This window comes from Pungitius pungitius, chromosome 21 (assembly GCF_949316345.1).
Source record: "Pungitius pungitius chromosome 21, fPunPun2.1, whole genome shotgun sequence".
Lineage (NCBI taxonomy): Eukaryota > Metazoa > Chordata > Actinopteri > Perciformes > Gasterosteidae > Pungitius > Pungitius pungitius.
Window position 1 is genome coordinate 1,395,338 of NC_084920.1, and position 17,264 is coordinate 1,412,601.

General features: G+C 53.1%; 4 protein-coding genes and 1 long non-coding RNA gene across 8 annotated transcripts; 2 read left to right on the plus strand and 3 right to left on the minus strand.

The window, feature by feature from the left end:
• Positions 1 to 252: 252 nt before the first annotated feature.
• si:dkey-21c1.1 (uncharacterized protein LOC100150256 homolog) lies at positions 253 to 2,310 on the minus strand. Its single transcript, XM_037464565.2, has 3 exons — positions 1,614 to 2,310; positions 1,203 to 1,308; positions 253 to 933 (listed from the first exon to the last, which is right to left on the minus strand). The coding sequence occupies exons 1-3, from the start codon at positions 1,628 to 1,630 to the stop codon at positions 676 to 678; spliced, it is 381 nt and encodes a 126-aa protein (XP_037320462.1). The 5' UTR covers positions 1,631 to 2,310; the 3' UTR covers positions 253 to 675.
• LOC134107882 (uncharacterized) lies at positions 2,256 to 4,317 on the plus strand. Of its 2 annotated transcripts, XR_009942857.1 has the most exons (5): positions 2,256 to 2,392; positions 2,849 to 3,172; positions 3,246 to 3,443; positions 3,932 to 4,056; positions 4,178 to 4,317. It is a non-coding gene; the product is annotated as an uncharacterized LOC134107882 (long non-coding RNA). The 2 variants fall into 2 exon arrangements; XR_009942856.1 differs by having other exon boundaries at positions 2,849 to 3,443.
• Positions 3,639 to 7,235, minus strand: LOC119213315 (monocarboxylate transporter 7-like). 2 transcript variants are annotated; one of them, XM_037464546.2, is made up of 6 exons: positions 7,135 to 7,235; positions 6,286 to 6,526; positions 6,052 to 6,195; positions 5,825 to 5,953; positions 4,498 to 5,424; positions 3,639 to 4,413 (listed from the first exon to the last, which is right to left on the minus strand). In XM_037464546.2, the coding sequence occupies exons 2-6, from the start codon at positions 6,521 to 6,523 to the stop codon at positions 4,226 to 4,228; spliced, it is 1,626 nt and encodes a 541-aa protein (XP_037320443.2). In that variant the 5' UTR covers positions 6,524 to 6,526; positions 7,135 to 7,235; the 3' UTR covers positions 3,639 to 4,225. The 2 variants fall into 2 exon arrangements, with proteins under 2 accessions (XP_037320443.2, XP_037320442.2); XM_037464545.2 differs by having other exon boundaries at positions 7,108 to 7,228.
• A 55-nt stretch (positions 7,236 to 7,290) lies between these two features.
• On the plus strand, positions 7,291 to 11,947 carry LOC119213313 (arylsulfatase G-like). The gene is made up of 11 exons (XM_037464543.2): positions 7,291 to 7,542; positions 7,701 to 7,932; positions 8,054 to 8,289; positions 8,775 to 8,883; positions 9,015 to 9,161; positions 10,514 to 10,707; positions 10,778 to 10,858; positions 10,954 to 11,062; positions 11,156 to 11,279; positions 11,365 to 11,455; positions 11,536 to 11,947. Exons 1-11 carry the CDS (start codon positions 7,437 to 7,439, stop codon positions 11,832 to 11,834), a joined length of 1,728 nt encoding a protein of 575 aa, XP_037320440.2. The 5' UTR covers positions 7,291 to 7,436; the 3' UTR covers positions 11,835 to 11,947.
• A 53-nt stretch (positions 11,948 to 12,000) lies between these two features.
• On the minus strand, positions 12,001 to 17,002 carry LOC119213319 (WD repeat domain phosphoinositide-interacting protein 1-like). Of its 2 annotated transcripts, none has more exons than XM_037464553.2 (12): positions 16,548 to 17,002; positions 15,641 to 15,723; positions 15,299 to 15,465; positions 15,097 to 15,193; positions 14,896 to 14,993; positions 14,709 to 14,801; positions 14,558 to 14,628; positions 14,241 to 14,348; positions 13,718 to 13,882; positions 13,528 to 13,635; positions 13,276 to 13,442; positions 12,001 to 13,165 (listed from the first exon to the last, which is right to left on the minus strand). In XM_037464553.2, exons 1-12 carry the CDS (start codon positions 16,631 to 16,633, stop codon positions 13,044 to 13,046), a joined length of 1,365 nt encoding a protein of 454 aa, XP_037320450.2. In that variant the 5' UTR covers positions 16,634 to 17,002; the 3' UTR covers positions 12,001 to 13,043. The 2 variants fall into 2 exon arrangements, with proteins under 2 accessions (XP_037320450.2, XP_037320449.2); XM_037464552.2 differs by having other exon boundaries at positions 15,299 to 15,468.
• Between the last annotated feature and the right edge of the window lie 262 nt (positions 17,003 to 17,264).

Below are 17,264 nucleotides of genomic sequence, written 5' to 3' on the forward strand. Positions count from 1 at the left end.
AGATTCTCAGCTCCATTACCTTGAACCCACTGAACCCCCCCCCCCCCCCCACAAACACTAAGAATCAGGGTGAAAGTGACTGCAAATACACTATTCTTTAACGTTCATGCCTGTTATTAAAACAGGCATGTTTTAATAATGCTCTTCCAGAGGCCCCCATGAACTTCCTTTGTGAGCGGGATGACAACATCGCCCGCTTCAAACAAACACTCGCTGATCCCCCCCCCCGCAAGGAGCGTAAACAGAACAAGGAGATATTGATTAAAGTGCTTCACTTTATTTAGTTTCCGCAAGCACTTTGGATCATCGCACGCTTCTTGATATTAGCACCAATGGCAGATGTCCACGCATCGACGCACGCAATGTAAAGAGAAAGATTCCTCTTTATAAAGTGCACAGGGTGCGTGCACACGCACACAAACACACACACATCGATACTGCACAGAAAACCACAGTGGCTGGGCCATGGAACAGCGGATGTGCTTATGGTCTCCACAAATGGTACATGGTGAGGTGGGGATGAGCCGTTGTGCCCAAAATCTGTAAACCTCCCCACACATCATCCCCTTTCCCCCTGACCCAAATTTGTTCCTTGAGGCTTTCAAGGAGGAGCCACCGGGCCAACGGTGTCAGCACCGGTGGGCCAAAGGTCAGGGGAGGGATCAGGGGTCACGGTCATGTTGAGCCCGGACGCCCTCTGGTCTGCAGACTACTGAAGTGCGCCTCCCTCAGGACTCTGTTGATGTGGTCGTAGGAGACACTGCTGCCGTCACCATGGAAACCGTGCTGCAAGGCGCAACCGGAGTCTTCAGGCTTTGGGCTGGGGGAGCACTGGCTGATGCCGTTGTTCTGGCTGTGTATGCATGGCCTGGCGGTAGCCACTAATGCTCCCTCTGGACTACTGATCCCGTTACTGCTGTCGCTGCTGGAAGACTGTAAAAGCAGAACAGAAAGGGGCTCGGAGTTGTAGCTTCATGGGTGGATGCATGCAGATGCTGTGAATAAAACATGCTGTGCTTTTCCTGGCCGCGATGCAGAGACAAATGCACTCATACAGATGATTTCAGGCCGGCCTCCCCGTCCACAGACGTCAATACACTTCATGGAAAATAAATGACCTTGGCAGATTCGTCCTCTCCAAAAAGAATACTTTTTTTCCTCTCTCTGGTATTCAACAAATGTAAAGATCAAATCAATCTCACCTCTGAATCCAGATCTGACAGGAGCAGGCTGGCACCCCCCCCTGACCTTTTGGCCTGAGAACTCAGCTGCTGGTCCTCCTCACTGTCACAGTTACGGTGTCGTTTCCTGTGCAACACAGAAATGGAAGGAACGTTGAGTGAATTGGACACAGAAAAGTCAGGGGGGGGGGGGGGGGGGGAGACAAGAGGAACCAAAAATAGCAACTCACACCCAAGCAGTTACACGATCAGACATGTGGCACTCCCATTACAGAACACGTTGATTAATATACTTCACTGGGTTTGTACCGTTATCCTGCTCTAACACAGCTGTGGGATCACTGTAAGACATGCCTCAGTTGTTGGATGGCAGCAGTGATGTAATGATCAATATCGTATGCGATGATTGGCTCCTAATGAAAGATGTGTTACCTGTTGTCTGTCAGCATCGCTGCGGTGACGACGGTTATTTGGGGCTTTTTTCCCCTTCTTTCTTTCTTTGGCACAGAGAAAATGTAGAGCCTCCTTTTAAAGCCAGATAGAGATATCTGATTGTAAAGCTTTGGTTTGTGTTACTCGGTGTGTCGGCTCAAGGGTCCCCGGAAGAAGGCGCTAAACCTCAGCCGTGAGTCCCCGAACTGTCGCCGTTCCAGGTCCGGTCCGCCCTGCCTGCGCTTTTGGTGGTGGAGGACCAATCCGCTGCTGGGCGTCTGGGAGCTAACCAGCTAACTGCTAGCTAGGAACCCTCGTTCAAGCGGTACAAGCCCGAGAGAGCCCGGACATGACAGCGAAGGGAGCGAGCTAGCCTGCTAGCTGCTGTCGTGCGACGTTAGACGAGCTAACGACTTTAGGCTAACGACTTTAAGCTAACGACTTTAAGCTAACCGCTGCGGAGCCGCACTAACGTTACGCGTACGGAAACTTCTTCCGCTTTCGTATTCCGTCCAGCGACCGTGAGTCGTACTTAGCTTGTTGCCTGTTCTCGACACAAACCCCGATTGGGGAAAACCAAGAGAGAAAAGTCGGGGTTATTGTATGCTTTGCCCGAAGCAGGACAGGCGGTGATATGAGGTCGTTAGGTGTGCCATAGCAGCAGCTTCGTCTTCTTCTTCTTCTTTGCTGGTCGCCAATGTTTCCTTCGGAGAGCTCCGCCCCTCTGTTTACATGACGTCATCGGAATCGAAGGCGAAAGCGGAAACGGCGCTACCATGGTGAACTAGTTAGTTTACTTCTAAACAGTGAAACATATCATGCTTTTATTTCACGAATCAATTCCGTGGGCTTTCACATGGATATTAACTTGTAGATTTATTGTGTCTGCAAGCAGCGCTCTATTGTATACACCCTCCATGTGTATCATTGTATTACTTTTCCATCCAATACTTGTATATATGATACTGTTAGATATCTGCTCCAGCTCCAGTGTGGCTGCTATAAAGGTCATATGCATTTTTTTGACATTGATCAAACGTTTTATTATTAGGTCATAGGTCTACAAATACCTCTGAGGTTTCATTCCTCTATTTGAACTAAGTGGATACACATATTTTCAGTAGTCTCTGAGGATGTACTGGGGCTAAGCTGCCACTAGGTGGTGCTCGACAAGGAAACAAGCCAGGGGTGACTTCAGTTCAGTTGCTTACATCCTGTTATCTGTCTGCTTGCAGGATTTGGTGTTTTCAGCTTTGCTTGGTATGGTGACTACTCCTAGAGCCGACTGAAGCAGGGGGGCTACTCTGTGTTGGACATCACACCACCCCCCCCCCCCATCACCAACACTTTGCTGCTTCGATCCTGCGGCGGTTCAAACAAACACGCTCCACCACTCACTCACGTTGTGTACTTTGGCCAAACGTCCTCCATCCCTTTACTTATGTCAATACTACTGATGAAAACATGGGCCACATGTTTGGAGCAGAGCATAATAAATCCACTTAAAGCATGACCAGTGGCTGAGCTGTGTGTATCTCAAAATATCAGAACAATACCAGGTAAAAAAAACCCACATTTTCCATAGAAAATAGAATGTATGCATTTGTTTTTATGTTTCCCCGTGTTCCACAGGCCGGCACTGGATGCAGCGTGATCAGAGACCCAGACCAGAAGAGAAAATCTGGAATTAAATCCAACAACTCTGACCTATTTATGCAAACCATTTAAACATGTGCTTAACATTTCTGCTGCTATTTAAACAGAGTCCACATTGTTCTTCACTGTTTCACCAAATCTCCTGGAGAACCATAGGCTGCACAAGGTCAAATGGTAAGTTTGTTTTCCCCCGACATGGTGAAATGCCGAGTTCAGGTCCATATATTTTCTGAATCAAAATCATTTAAATATGTCATATGTACATAAAGTATGTATTTGTTCAAATATATCAAATCAAAATCATTTGACCAGCACAATAGCAGTTGAATTAATCAAGTTGAGGTGTATAAAAAAAAACTTTCAGCATAATAACGTGATTCATGTCACTTGCTTTATTATGAACACATCATCATGAAAAAGAATATAAAAATAGCTTGATTTCTGACGTCTTATACTACATAACATTGTCAGCGTGGTAACGATTTGGTCAGAATAAAACTCTTTTCACAACTCCTGAGCTTTATGTTCTATAAACACGTTACAGAATTTGTGCAATTTGTTGTTGTCGCAGCTACATTTGAATCACAGTTGTATGGCATTACTTTGTTTGCAGGCTTGTTATTATTTTATCAAGTAATCGTGTTACATTTTGCACTGTGCAGTATCTTGAAGCTTCATCAACCCGTTGTCAACATGTCCAAAGCAAGACCACAACACGAGCTGGAGGCACCTAAAGCCCATGTAGTGGTCTTCCCAGGACGTTGAGTCTAGGGTTAGACACAGTTTGGTACGTACGATAAGGCACAGTAAGCAAAACGTTCTAAAGAATGTTCCTGGATCATAAACACCTTTGGTCTTTCTCTTTAATGTGCAACTTCAACACTGTCGTCTCCATTCTACCCTCGTAGGACCTCTACTGCTCTTCTCCGATCCCCCTCCACAGCGGTCCTGCTGGTTCACGCGCTGCACTCAGAGTCCCCCCCCCTCCCCCGCTGGTCTTCAGGCCGCTTGGACTTCCTGCTCCTGCACAGCACTCGGTTCTTGGCAGGTCTCACCAAGGCCAGGAACAGGGCGCCCAGCGCCATGCCGGCTGCGCACGAGTAGAAGGCGGAGCCGTAGTTCTGAGTCGCATCCACCAGCATGCCTGTGGGAAACGGAGAATTTAGTGGGCAAGTGAACCCACTGGTCCACGTTGATGATACAGTGGCCGCTGCGAGGGGCCTCTTACCTCCCAGCGGGGGTCCGGCCAGCCCGGCGAAGCTCTGTATGAACACGTAGACGCCGGCGGCCGAGGGCATCCTCTCGATCCCCACCACGTCGTCCTCGGCCAGCATGGGGATGTGGCTGCACGAGATGCTCCCCATGAAGAACCCGAAGAAGCAGCAGCACGCCGCCAGGCCGTAGAACTCCGAGGCCAGCGTGAAGCCGAACAGGTCGGCCGTCATGCCGACCACGCACACCAGCAGCACCTGCAGCTTCCTCCGCCTGAAGCGCTCGCGGGTCATGATCCAGCCGATGGAGAGGCGGCCCAGGATCTCCGCCACGGCCATGGCGGAGAGCATGTAGGTGGCGGTGTCCCGCGCCACGCCCCGGCTCACGCTCAGCTCGATGACGTAGAGCGGCGGGGCGAAGAAGCCCAGCGTGGCGAACAGCCCGAACAGAGAGTACAGGATGAAGCTGCACTCCCCGAGGACGGAGAAGTCCAGGAGTTTGGGATTCCCGGGCGGGTCCGCCGCTCCCCTCCGGGCGCCGTCGCTCTCTTTCTGCTTGGCTTCGGGCCCGGTCGTCCCCGCCGTGGCGGTTTCCACAGACGCCCTCGCTTCTTCTTCCTGCAGTAGTGTCTTCTCCTCCGGGCTGCTGCTGCTGCTGCTGACGCCATTGACCGCGCTGACCACGGAGCCTCGGGTCAGGTCGTTTTGTGGATGTGAGGCGCCGTTCGTTGTGGAGTCTTCCAGGTGGGCCTTGGCATCTTCTGACGTACGGACGTCGGCCAGCTGCTTTGAGGGCAAGCGGTCCGTCCGGGTGTCGCGGGGCGACCCGGGCTTGATGATGATTGGCCGAAGCAGAGCCCCACAGATGACTATGATGGTCTGCAGGCTGCCGATCACCACCATGGTGTGTCGCCAGCCAACACGGTCCCTCAGTGCAGAGAAGGCTGAGGAGCAGGAGGAGGTGTTCACCATGAGGTCATAAGAGTGCTCAGCATTCCACAGGAATCTACAGACAGTACTTCTGTTCTGACCTTTTCCAAATGAAAGTTCTACAATGTGTTGATCTCTTCATTTCTGTATTCTTTAGCTCTTTAGGCTTTAGTGGTTTCAACTTGGTTATTTTTGGCATAGAAAGGACAAATGTATTTTAGAGCTGAACTTAAGCCTCTGAATCCTTTAATAGAAATATGTCTTTACACCATTTATTGAAGCCACCATGTGACTTGTCTAGTCTCCTGAGATAAAGAGAGCAAAGTCCAAAACAAACACACTGGCCAGGTGGTTCTTTATAACCCCCGTACAAAGGCTCGCTCTTTGTATGCAACTGTAGCCGCAGCCACTCACCTGGCGCCAGTGCAAACATGGACAGGGACTCTCCGGTCGAGGCCACGGCGACGACCAGAGAGCGCCGGCGTGTGAAATACTGGGAAAGGATGGTCACGGTGGGCAGGAAGGTCAGGCAGTAGCCAAGACCTTCAGAGTGGAAGTGAGAGTCAAGATTTCACACCGCGAGTCATCTCCAGAAGCAAATATGTGAATGGCCACAAGGGAATAAGAAAGAAATGAAATACCCGCCACCACGCCATAGGTGATGTACATCTGATTGATGGAGGTCGTGAAGCTGGTCGCTATGTTGCCCGTGGCAATAAGAAATCCTCCAGTCATCACAACAATTTGGAACCCGAAGCGGTTTGTCATCACAGCAGAGAGAGGACCTGAGGCCCCGTCAAAAAAAAGGAACATTCATTCTCAAAAGGTCACCGTTCATTTTTCGCTGCGTACGTCGGCTCGTCGGCTGCACTCACCGCTGAAGGTCATGACAAACACGCAGATGGAGACGACCCAGGAGACCCGACTGTTGGTCTCTCCAAACTGCTCCATCAGGTCCTGGAGGAAGATGCCAAAGATCTTGATGGTACCGTAGGTGAGCGCCTCCACCAGAAAGAAGGCGGCAGCCACCACCCATCCCCAGCCTCCGTCAGGGGCTTCCGGGTACACGTTGGGCCCCAGGAAACGTGGCCCCCGGAGTCCACACAGTGCCATGCCCTGTGAAGACACACAACAGATTTAGTGGCCCGGGCGGGGACGGTACACAATTTTTGAAGGATTTACATACATTTTATTGTGAATATCTTAAAATACCATCGAGAAATGATTATTATGCATATCTAAAATGTGATTTCAGAGAGCAGGGTTCAAATCCCGGCTGCTCCGATGTGCCACGTCGAAGTGTCCCTGAGCAAGACGCCCAACCCGAACGTAACGGCACAGGTTATAATGCAATCATCGCTTTGGATAACAGCGTCGTTTATATGTCATGTAATAATTAGCGAAGTACCCAAAGCTGAACGGTACAGCGCCCCCTCGCGGCCGGGATCGTAAATCCTCGTCCGTCTCGCAGAAACAGACCCCGTGCTCCTCGTCGTTGTTTTTTAAAAAATATCAAAAAAATTCAAACAAAGCGTTTAGGTAAAGTTCAGTTTCCGTCCAGTTAAATACATCGATTAACGATTATCGATTAACTGTAAACCCGTCCATTCACTATTTTCTCCCCTTAATGAAAGGGGGTGGCTGACGTAACGCTCTCGGTCCGGTGACGTTCCGACTCGCCGCTGACAAACACACACCTGGTGAGTACCGTTACTTCCGCGTACCGTCCCGCAGCAGCTTTCCCGCACCGCGTCCCGCAGCAGCAGCAGCAGCGGCAGCAGCGGCTTCTCTCCCCCGCAGGCGACCCGCTCGTTTCCGCGGGACGGAGCCGGCGTCGCGCGCCTCTCTCTCCGTGAGCTGCAGCGGCGGCTTGAAATGTTTCCTCGAGGACTCCGCGCGCCTTCCGGGCTGATTTCCGACGTGCACGTGTGCTCTGTGGAACGCACTCATTGAAACTCACACGACATGCTCCGCGTTATACTATCCCCCCCTCCTCCCCTCTGCCCCCACCTCCCTCCCTCGATGAATGCGTGGAGTGGGTGAGGGTTTAACGGATCAGGTTACGGTTCTCCCCCACAACCCCCTGCGGCTGTGGGCAGTAGTGGCTCAGGACCGGTCTGCCTCGTGGAAAGGTGAGACGACCTTTTAAATCTCCCCTTTCTCACACCTACAGATCCCCCCCGCTGGGGGGGGCACAGCACGTGCAGACTTCTTCTAGGGTTTTTCTTATGCAATGTTTCCTGCTGATGTCTGCAGTGTAATGACAGCACGCCGTTGTGTGACTTTGCAGGTCTTTTAAACAACATGGTGGAGGCCTTGGCCCCGTTTCTCTTGTCCGGCATGCTGATGTGTGGCCTGCTGCTCCTCCACGCGGCGTCCCGACACGGGGACGGCGCCAAAAAGCCCAACTTCATCGTCATACTGGCGGACGATATTGGCTGGGGCGACCTGGGCGCCAACCGGGGCGGAGAGAAGTCAAACAACACGCCCTACCTCGACCTGATGGCTGAGCAAGGACTAAGGTACGTCCTTCGTGTGCCTTCAGTCTGGTTCAAGTCACCTGACCTCTCTGCCACATGGCAGCCTTCGCACAGGATGCAAGGTTGAGCGTCCTTTAAAAAAAACCATCCTAACTTCCGGCAGATTGACCGACTTCCATTCCCCCGCCTCGACCTGCTCCCCGTCCCGCGCCGCCATCCTGACGGGCCGCTACGGCCTGAGGAACGGCGTCACTCGGAACTTTGCCGCGGGCTCCGTGGCCGGTCTGCCGCTGTCCGAAGTCACCTTGCCCCAGCTGCTGCGGAGGGCCGGGTACCACACCGCCATGATCGGGAAGTGGCACCTCGGCCACAACGGGCCGTACGGCCCGACCAGCAGAGGTGAGCCTGTTGTTCTGCCTCCTTCCTGTTGGGTCTCATGGTGCCAGGAAGTCTTCCTCAGTCTCTTCCCCCCCCTCCTCCGCCTCGCTGAAGGGAAAAGACTACGAAGGACAAACCCCCCCCCCCCCCCGCCGATGTCCTGCTTGCTGTGTACTTTTGGCCTACAGCTGACTCAACAACATTCCCCATGTTTAACTTGCAGATGGTGTTCTGCTTTGACTGAGCCCCGGGGTGTAATGCTAAACAGGATTTCCCCTTCTCCTGATACGTGTGGGAACACATGAGATGAGATAATCCTTCCTTTTTTTTTAAGCTTTAGGGAAACTGATCACATGTTCAGAAACTTTCTGTGGTGGACTAAACCCAAACGCCCGATTAACGGGCCCAGCTACTCCTCCCAAAGTCAAAAACTCCATTTCTTTGTCGTGTTCGTTAAAACAGTCGATACTATTATATCTGACGTGTGTGTGTTGTTTGTTGGTCAGGCTTCGACTACTACCTCGGTATCCCCTACAGCAATGACATGGGCTGCACGGACGTACCGGGTCATGATCTGCCCCAGTGTCCCCCCTGTGACTCCTCTGAAGGGACCAGGTGTGTGTCCCTCCCCCCCCCCCCCCCGTGCTCCCACACAGCGACTCTCTCTCTCTCTCTGGGCCTCGGTTGAGTTCATTCGTTTGTCTTCTTTTGCTTCGCTTTGCGTCACGTCGTTCCTCTCCGTTCAGATTGCGGGGGGCTGCACGTGGAGGCTGTCAATCCAAACTGGGCCTTCCCCTGATGGAGGACACCAGGATTGTGGAGCAGCCGCTGGACCTGTGGACACTGACGGAGCGCTACGCCTCCGCTGCCCAGAGGGTCATCCGCGCCGCGAGGTACAGGAAACCCCCCCCCCCCCCCCCCCGAGACGCCGATACCAAAGATTAGAATGTGCGTTATGGTCTGCTCCTTGGAAGGGAGGAGGGGGAGCTCCCTTTTCCTTGAACCTAATCAGGTCACCACTATTTGGCCCAGCGTGTGACCTCGTAGCTCGCAGCTGGTGATCGGTTATCAGTCAGCACGTTCTAGTAGTTCATTGTTTGTTGTTTTCCCAAAAAAAGGCTACAAATGATCCACAAGGGACGAAGACGCAGACTTTGACCACCGACCGTCTCAATTTTCCGTGTTAGTGGGATTTATTATTAGGAATATGTCACCCACGGGTAAATGGTAGAGAGGTTTCAACAATCAACAAGGTGAAGGTGTGTGTGTGTGTGTGTGTGTTTCCATTGTACGGCCCGCGGGCCACATCCGGCCCTTTGGCTGTCCGTGACCGGCCCGTGTGAGGTTGATTTAGAAATTACAAAAAAAATTCAAATTTTACCTGATGCAATTTTCACCTGAGTGCTTTTATTTTGAAGTGTTTCATTCACGTAATGACGCAAAACGTAAATCAAATACGCGCGCATGATTGAATCAAGTGTAGCGCAGTCACAACTCACTTTAGCCCTCAAAAATGTTTGCTCACGCTATAAAAAGAAAGGTAGACATCGAATGCAGGGTTTTCAACTAAAAATGGCCTGCTAACTATTTATTCACTGAAGTGGAAGATAAAGCCGTGTGTTTAGTTTGCAGAGAGCATATCAAATCAACCCAGCTCAGAAATTGATATTTTTGCATTGTATAATAATAATAATAATACATCAGCATGTGTTTTGCTAAAAATGAACCATGTTATTGATGTTGTCACTAAACTAATGAACTTCATCTGGTTACGACCTTTGAATCAGTTTGTTTCACTTGTGGAGCGTGACGCGGTGACGCAGGCTGCCACACAGCTGTCAGAGGACAGAGACCAGACTCCTCGGAGCAAATCCAATGAGGTGCTCAGACGTGCCGGCATCCAAAGGCACAAAGCAATATTTTCTGTTTGTCATGCGGCCCCATGGAAACAACAATTGCCCACCCCTGCATCAGAGGGTCGTGTGAAGTAGTAACGCAATCAGCCTTGTGCTGACCAGAGCGTTTACAGCTGGAGGGAAATGTCCTAGAATGTGGCTTTGGGCGAATCACTGAAGAAGTTACACAACATGCACAACATGTACCGTGTAAACACACGAGCCTCGCAGCAGAGAGTGTGTGTTTGTGTACACGTGCACGGACTGCCTTGTTGTGTAACCAGTTGAACACACGTTCACTATCTTTTGCACCCAATGCGCGTTGTGGCAGCGTGTTCCCGTGTGTGCAGGGAGCGAGGACAGCCCTACTTCCTCTACATGGCGCTGGCTCACATGCACGTGCCCCTGGCCCCCCCGCTGCGCCCGGACGCCTCCGACGACGACGGCGCCGGCGTGTACGCCGCAAGCCTGCGAGAGATGGACCGCCTGGTGGGGGCGGTGAAGAGCGCCGCGGACAGAGACAACACCCTGATCCTGTTCACGGGTCAGTGCGGGGGGGGGCGCCGTCCCTCGCCGCCGGCGTGACGCTCACTCCGCGTGTGCTCTGCGTTTAGGGGACAACGGGCCGTGGGACAGGAAGTGCCAGTACGCCGGAAGCGTGGGGCCCTTTGTGGGAAAGTGGCAGACCAGCAGAGGTATGAAAACGTCTAACCCCCCCCACCCCCACCCCCCCTATGCCTCATTACAAGTCAACCCTCGGACCCCTGAAGTCGCCTTCTGGTGCGTTCAGGCGGCGGCTCGGCTAAGCAGACGACCTGGGAGGGGGGGCACAGGGTGCCGACGGTGGCTTATTGGCCCGGGAGGATCCCGGCAAACGCCACCAGCTCGGCGCTGCTCAGGTGAGACGCCTGCTGTGACTCCTCCGTCGACCCCAGCAGGCCGAAGGTCACACGACCAAACCGTCTCCTTCCTGTCTTCACGTCCTCTCGCAGCGGAATGGACGTCTTCCCGACCCTTCTGTCCCTGGCCGGGGTGACCCCTCCCCCGGACAGGCGTTACGATGGCATTGACGCCACGAATATCTTCCTGCGCGGCGAACAACAGGCGGGTCGCGAGGTACTGAAGTTTGTAAACCCCCCCCCCCCCCCCCCCCCAGTGGAGGGCGAGGATCCGGGTCTCAGGGTTCTCTCTCTTCTTGTAGTTTCTGTTTCATCCAAACAGCGGCGCAGCGGGGGCCTTCGGCGACTTGCAGACGGTTCGAACGGGGACGCACAAAGCCTTCTACATCACAGGTACGGGGGTCAGAGCGCGGCGCCCGTGGGGCGTGCGTCCGCTGGCGCCGCGCCCACCTCGCGCCCTCCTCTCCCTGCAGGTGCGGCCGAGGCGTGCGGCGGCGCGACCGGGAGGCCGCGGCTCCACGACCCGCCGCTGATATTCGACCTGCGGCGCGGCGAGGCGGAGGAGACGCCGCTGGGGGAGGAGACGCCCGAATACCGGGCGGCGGCGGAGAGGGTCGCCCGCGGGAGGGAGGCGCTGCTGTGGGACATCGCCACCGACGGGTCGGCGTCCGCCGCCGACTACAGCACGGACGCGGCGGCGGCGCCCTGCTGCGAGCCGACGAGGGCCGCCTGCCGGTGCCGCACGGACACAGACACACACACACACGCATAGACACACACACACGCATAGACACACGCACACACACACACACACATAGACACACACACACGCATACAGTGCAATTTAAGAATTTTTATTTTTCAGCTTTATTGTCATTTGTTGGATATGAGATTCAATAAAGGATTTAAACATTTTCAACATGAATGAGGACCAGGCAGAGGTTGAATCAGCTTTAATGAGTCTTAGGATTAAACAGCTCAATGCGGCGCCTCCTTTTGGCAAATCAAAGGTTATGTCCATGTTTATTATTACAACATTACTATATATAAATGTTTTATATATACATTATACACATAATAAAAAGATATATTTCCGCATGGTAAGTCTATGCGTTGATGTGTAATACTGAAAACATTTTGTTAAAGAACTTTTTATACATCAAAGTGAAAATGACTTGCATGTTAACGTGCTGTTTTCAGCATCTTTTGTAGTAAATAAAATATCAGGACATCAGTGAAATTCCAGGACCTGTAAGTTTGCTGTGTGCAGCTTCAGCATCGAGCTTTTCACACTCGACTTCCCCACATTTTGTTACCAGGTTGCATTCAGGACTTGGCAGGTGTTTGGTCTCATGGCAGCTGCATCTGGAATCGCATTATACTTACTGCATGGGTCACCATGCACCTCCCAAATCTCTTCCTTCCGTGTCCCGTTTAATGCCCGTTGATAATGTTCCTCATTGTGTATCCTCAGATTCCTATTTCTAAGACATGTAAGTGAGAAACTCAATGAACTCAATTCATATTGTATTTATATTGCAGCTAAAATGACCTTCCCAGTGACCGCTCTTTTTTTGGTAGGGGGGTGGGGGGAGGGGGGTGTTGCCCTGCTTTTATGCATTCAGTCTGCTCACCAATACTCTGCAGGATCAATCATGTGCCTCACTGCTGCTACGATAATGTTGTGCAACAATAACATCACTGTTTTGTCAGGGTTCCATTATAATAAAAAAGACGATTAATGGCCCAACGGGTTAGTTAGTGGGTCTTTGATCCGTAGAATATTTTGTAAATTCGGACCTTGCCCCCGCCCCCCCCCCCCCCCCCCCCCCACCTTAATGTCTTTCCTTAATCATTACAAAAAGTGAGAGGGACACAGAATACAGAAACACCAGCAAGAGTAACGTTCTGGACACATATGACCCTAAGCCAGCAGGGGTACAGGTGGAAGGTCCGGGGGGGTCACCAGGATGGGATTTGGTCAATTGCTCTGGTTGCCGAAGGGGGGGAACTCGTTCTCGTCGTCCAGACACACGGGACCCTCGGCAAACTCGTGCTCCGGGATGACCTCCCCCTTCTGGGCTCCACCTTCCTCAGAGTAACCTGGGCAGGGAAGGGAGGAGTTAAAGCCATTTGTGCACACAGTGGGGAGGGGGGGGGGGAGTGTACAGACCTCAGGGGAGGTTCTGATTGGCGGGGGGGGGGGGGCGTACCCATGAGAGTGGTGGAGGAGGGCGGGGTCGAAGCGAGCGCCACAGTGGCGGCGTACGATTGGCTGGGCGGCTGAGGGGCGACGTCTTGCGGCTTCTCCTCCTGCTTCGGTTCCACCTCCTGCTGCTGCTGCTCCTCCTCCTCCTCCTCCTCGCCGGAGTCAAACAGCCTGCGCGGACGGAGGGAGACAAAGACGTCACAGCTCCACCGCCGGAGAGAGCGTGCCGTGATGTGGCTCAATAGGACACACGCGCCTGTGCTTCTGGATCAGGACGCAGTCGCCGCCGTCCTGTGGGTCCACGTTATAAACGTAGAGAGACCCGTCGGAGGACGCCACCAGCAGACGAGGGAGCTTCTGGATCCTGACCAACACACACACGTGTATTCACCACACATGAATACACTACGTAAACCCCCCCCTCCCTCCGTCTCGCTGGGCCTTACGTTGCGAGGGCGCTGATGTTCTTCAGGCCCGACATGTTGAGCCGCACTGTGGCGAAGGCCCGGTCCTGGTGCATCATGTCGGACACCTGGGAGGGCAGGTAGGTGCTGGCCGCCGTGAACATTTTGCCCATGTAGGCCGACCATGTGGGAGACTGCTCCTCTCGACTGGGAGGACGCAGCGCGGGGGGGGGGGGGGGGGTCAAAGGTGCACACGGGAGTTATTCATCTCCCATGAAGGGAGAATTACACAAGACCCACAGCAGAGGGAGCTGATCCTTCCTTTTCTCTACCATGCAAGGCCCAGAGAAGGACAACACATGGGACCAAGACTTCTAGTCCAGAGGAGTCACTTGTTACCGTAAGAATTATAAAAAAGAACATTTTACAGGTCTGCAAATAAATATCTATATAAGTATTAGATTTATTACCACAAGTCTGATAAATCCAAGCCTGGTTATTGGCAGAAAACAAAGCTGTGAAACAAGTACAAACAAACTGTGTGTGTGTGTGTGTGTGTGTGTACCTGGGGCTGTGCTGTTCCAGTTTAAAGATATGGATCGTCTCCGTGTTGCTGGAGGCACACAGGAACTGGGCGTCGGCGCTGAAGGACAATGAACTAATGCTGACATATCTGACACGGACCAAGGGACGGAAGAGAACAAATAACAAGTGAACAAAAAAAAACAACAACTAGCTCAAATGTAGACTTTCTTTTTGCGTGGTGTGTGAAAAGCCCCCATGGTGTCCCTGGTCTCACTAACAGATGCGTCGCAGGGGGGTCACTTTAACCTTCCCACCCGCAGCGAGCGAGTGAAGAACAGGAAACATGCGAGCGCTAACCTCTTCATGCCTCTGCGGAACTCAAACAGTCTCTGTCCTTCAGGGACGCTGAAGACTCTGATGACGGTGCCCTGGAGGGGGGGGGGGAGAAGGTTGTCAGACGCAGGGGCAAACGGAGGGTGGGATTAAAAGGAAAAAAAAGGATCCTCACCTTCTCCGAGGCGCTGGCCAGTTTGGTGCCGGAGGCGTTGAAGGCGAGGGCCGCCAGGGGGCTGTCGTGGGCCTGGATCAGCGTCACGGTGCTCTGGGGGCGGCAAAGGCAGCGCTGAGGACATCGCCAGCGGAGACGCTTGTCCCCACCCCCACCCACCCCTGCGTTATAGCTTGTCGCAGCCTACCAGGTTGTTGGCGTCGTAGACGGTGACCTCTCCGATGGTGGCGCTGCCTGGGTACGCCAGGTAGGAGTTGCTGTGGTTGACGGAGAGCGCGCAAAGGCCTACAAGAGAGGAGCCAGGCGTCTCTTATTGGTCTCTGACCCCCCCCAAACCCTTCTAAAGGACTCGGGGGTGTGTGTGCATGACGCTGCGGAGGGGGGGTACCTGTGGGGTTGGAGGGCGTGTTGAGCAGGGTCTTGAGCAGCTTCATGTCTTTGATATTGTGGATGTAGAGCGACTCCTCCAGACACACCACCAACCGCTGAGGGGGCAGCGACAGACGTGGAGATCAACACAAACGGCCGACCAACACTGGCAGCCACATGGAGGGTGTCAGGTGACCCCCCCCCCCCCCCCCGGCCTTCACCTGTCTGTTGAGTCGCACGGAGAGGATGTTGTTGGAGTAGCTGTAGTTACAGATCTCCGTGCCCTTCTTGAAGTGGTAGACGTTCATCCGCCGCGGCATCGACACGCTGACCACCACCACCAGGCTGCTGGAGAACAGCCGCTCCACTATGTAGACGTCCGGGCACTCTACTGGGAAGTGGGGGGGGGGGGGGGGGGGGGGGGGGGGAGAGCGCAAACACGTCGCGTTCGGTCTGAGCCCCGAAAAATGTTAACGCCAGACCGGAAATACGACGCGCCGCACGACATCGAACGCCCCGTTGTCACTTTGACTTTTTGGGGCAAAGGGCAGCGTGCGTCTTACCTCCCTCGTGGATGCAGTCCAGTTTGTCCACAGCAGTGACGGAGAAGAGGCGGTAGCCGGTCCTGGTGCCCACTGATAGAGAGCTGCACCAAACGCACGTGAGATGGGACACACATTGATGACACTTTAGTTACCATTTTCAATTACATTTCAATTACATTACATTTATTCAGAGAATAACCCTGGGCCTTTTCCATGCGTTATATCTTCTGTCACCTAGATTACACACGCACACACACACACACATAAGGTCGACTGATCGCGTGCTATTGAAAAGGATAAAATGATCCATTGCACACTCATGTACAATGATCAATAGTATGAGTGATAATAATAACTCTGTCACTGACAGCAGGTCAGATCCAGGCTTCACCTCAGGATGGAAGTCATAGGATGTGATGAAATCTGTGAGTTTCCCCAGAAAAGAAGCTTGCCTTATTTTTAATGGTGGTTGCAGTTGAATAAACACAATGACAAAGAGATTCCTGCTCGGTTTTACTCTCAGAGCCACAGCGCCATCTGCTAATGAGTCTTGTACGTGGTTGTTGAGTTAAACAAACGACACAGAGACCTCTGGGTGTAACGTGGCCTTCTAAGATACTCAAGAACCTGTTACGTCACCAGTGTCCTGAAGGAGGTGAGAATAAAGCGGCCTGTTCTCAAATCGATCTTATTACACAACAAGTTGTGTTACTGATACCGTTTAGTTTAAGGTTCAACGGGTCTAACCTCACGGCGGGTCTAATCCAGAAGCTTTGTACCCCCCCCCCCCCCCCACACACACACACACACGCGAACGCACGCACACGCAACTCCTATTACCAAGAAAGACTGAAAGGATACATGTTAATAATTATGCAACCGCCACGAGCAGATCGAGTTCACGTCGTCCCGCGGGGTCGCTTACGTGGTGTCCTGGTTGAACGACGCGCACACGAATTCTCGGTGCGCGTCGGTGCCGTCCGGTGCGTCCCGGGACTCCTGGGGCTCCATCGCGGCCCGCCGAATCGACCTCTCCTCCTCCCCAGCCGCCCCGAGGCTGCTCGGCCTTGGAACCCGCTTCTTCTTCTTCTCCTCCTCCTCCTCCTCCTCCTCTGCCCCCACCGACTCCAAAGCGCCACGCTCACACTCTCCGCGGAGCGAGCGGAACGTCCGGGTGGACCGGCTCAGCTGGCGCGCATCACCCGCACGGGTCAACGGACCCAAACGTGAACGGGGTCGAAGGTGAAAACTATGACGGCCCCCCGGGGAGCCGCTACCCCTGAGTCGTTTTGTGTTGTTGTTGTACGTTATCAACTTCCAATATCCACAGAGCAAAACAAAAACAGCTGATGGGTGGATGCGTCAATGTGAGGGGCGTTCTGATTGGCTAGGCGCATCCCGTTAGGCCTCATGCCCGGCGTTTCCATTGGTCGAGATATTTGAAGCCTTTCGTTGATTTGACAGACGAGTTGCCAATAAAAAGACAGTCGATTGGCTAATCGCACGTTGAGTCTGGTCACGAGGGATTGTTTTCGTGATTTCATTGGTCGAACGACGTGTCAAGCTTTTCCTCCTGCTCAGTCAGCGACACCCCAGCGACCCTCGGGGAGAAGTGCAACCGTTACACAAAGCTGTTTTGGGA

Bases quoted from the DNA above. Each gene is read 5' to 3' on its own strand.
- si:dkey-21c1.1 (XM_037464565.2), bottom strand. The intron at 934-1,202 runs GTGAGATTGATT...CTGCTTTTACAG, and splicing joins TGTCAGATCTGGATTCAGAG to TCTTCCAGCAGCGACAGCAG.
- LOC119213315 (XM_037464546.2), bottom strand. From the start codon at position 6,523: ATGGCACTGTGTGGACTCCGGGGGCCACGTTTCCTGGGGCCCAACGTG. The intron at 5,954-6,051 runs GTATTTCATTTC...TCCACTCTGAAG, and splicing joins CACCTATGGCGTGGTGGCGG to GTCTTGGCTACTGCCTGACC. The intron at 5,425-5,824 runs GTGAGTGGCTGC...CCTGCTCCTCAG, and splicing joins CATGTTTGCACTGGCGCCAG to CCTTCTCTGCACTGAGGGAC.
- LOC119213313 (XM_037464543.2), top strand. From the start codon at position 7,437: ATGCGTGGAGTGGGTGAGGGTTTAACGGATCAGGTTACGGTTCTCCCC. The intron at 11,063-11,155 runs GTGAGACGCCTG...GTCCTCTCGCAG, and splicing joins ACCAGCTCGGCGCTGCTCAG to CGGAATGGACGTCTTCCCGA. The intron at 11,456-11,535 runs GTACGGGGGTCA...CTCTCCCTGCAG, and splicing joins CAAAGCCTTCTACATCACAG to GTGCGGCCGAGGCGTGCGGC.
- LOC119213319 (XM_037464552.2), bottom strand. From the start codon at position 16,633: ATGGAGCCCCAGGAGTCCCGGGACGCACCGGACGGCACCGACGCGCAC. The intron at 15,194-15,298 runs GTGAAGGCCGGG...CTGCCCCCTCAG, and splicing joins CCGTGCGACTCAACAGACAG to CGGTTGGTGGTGTGTCTGGA. The intron at 14,349-14,557 runs GTTAGCGCTCGC...GGTCCGTGTCAG, and splicing joins TTCCGCAGAGGCATGAAGAG to ATATGTCAGCATTAGTTCAT.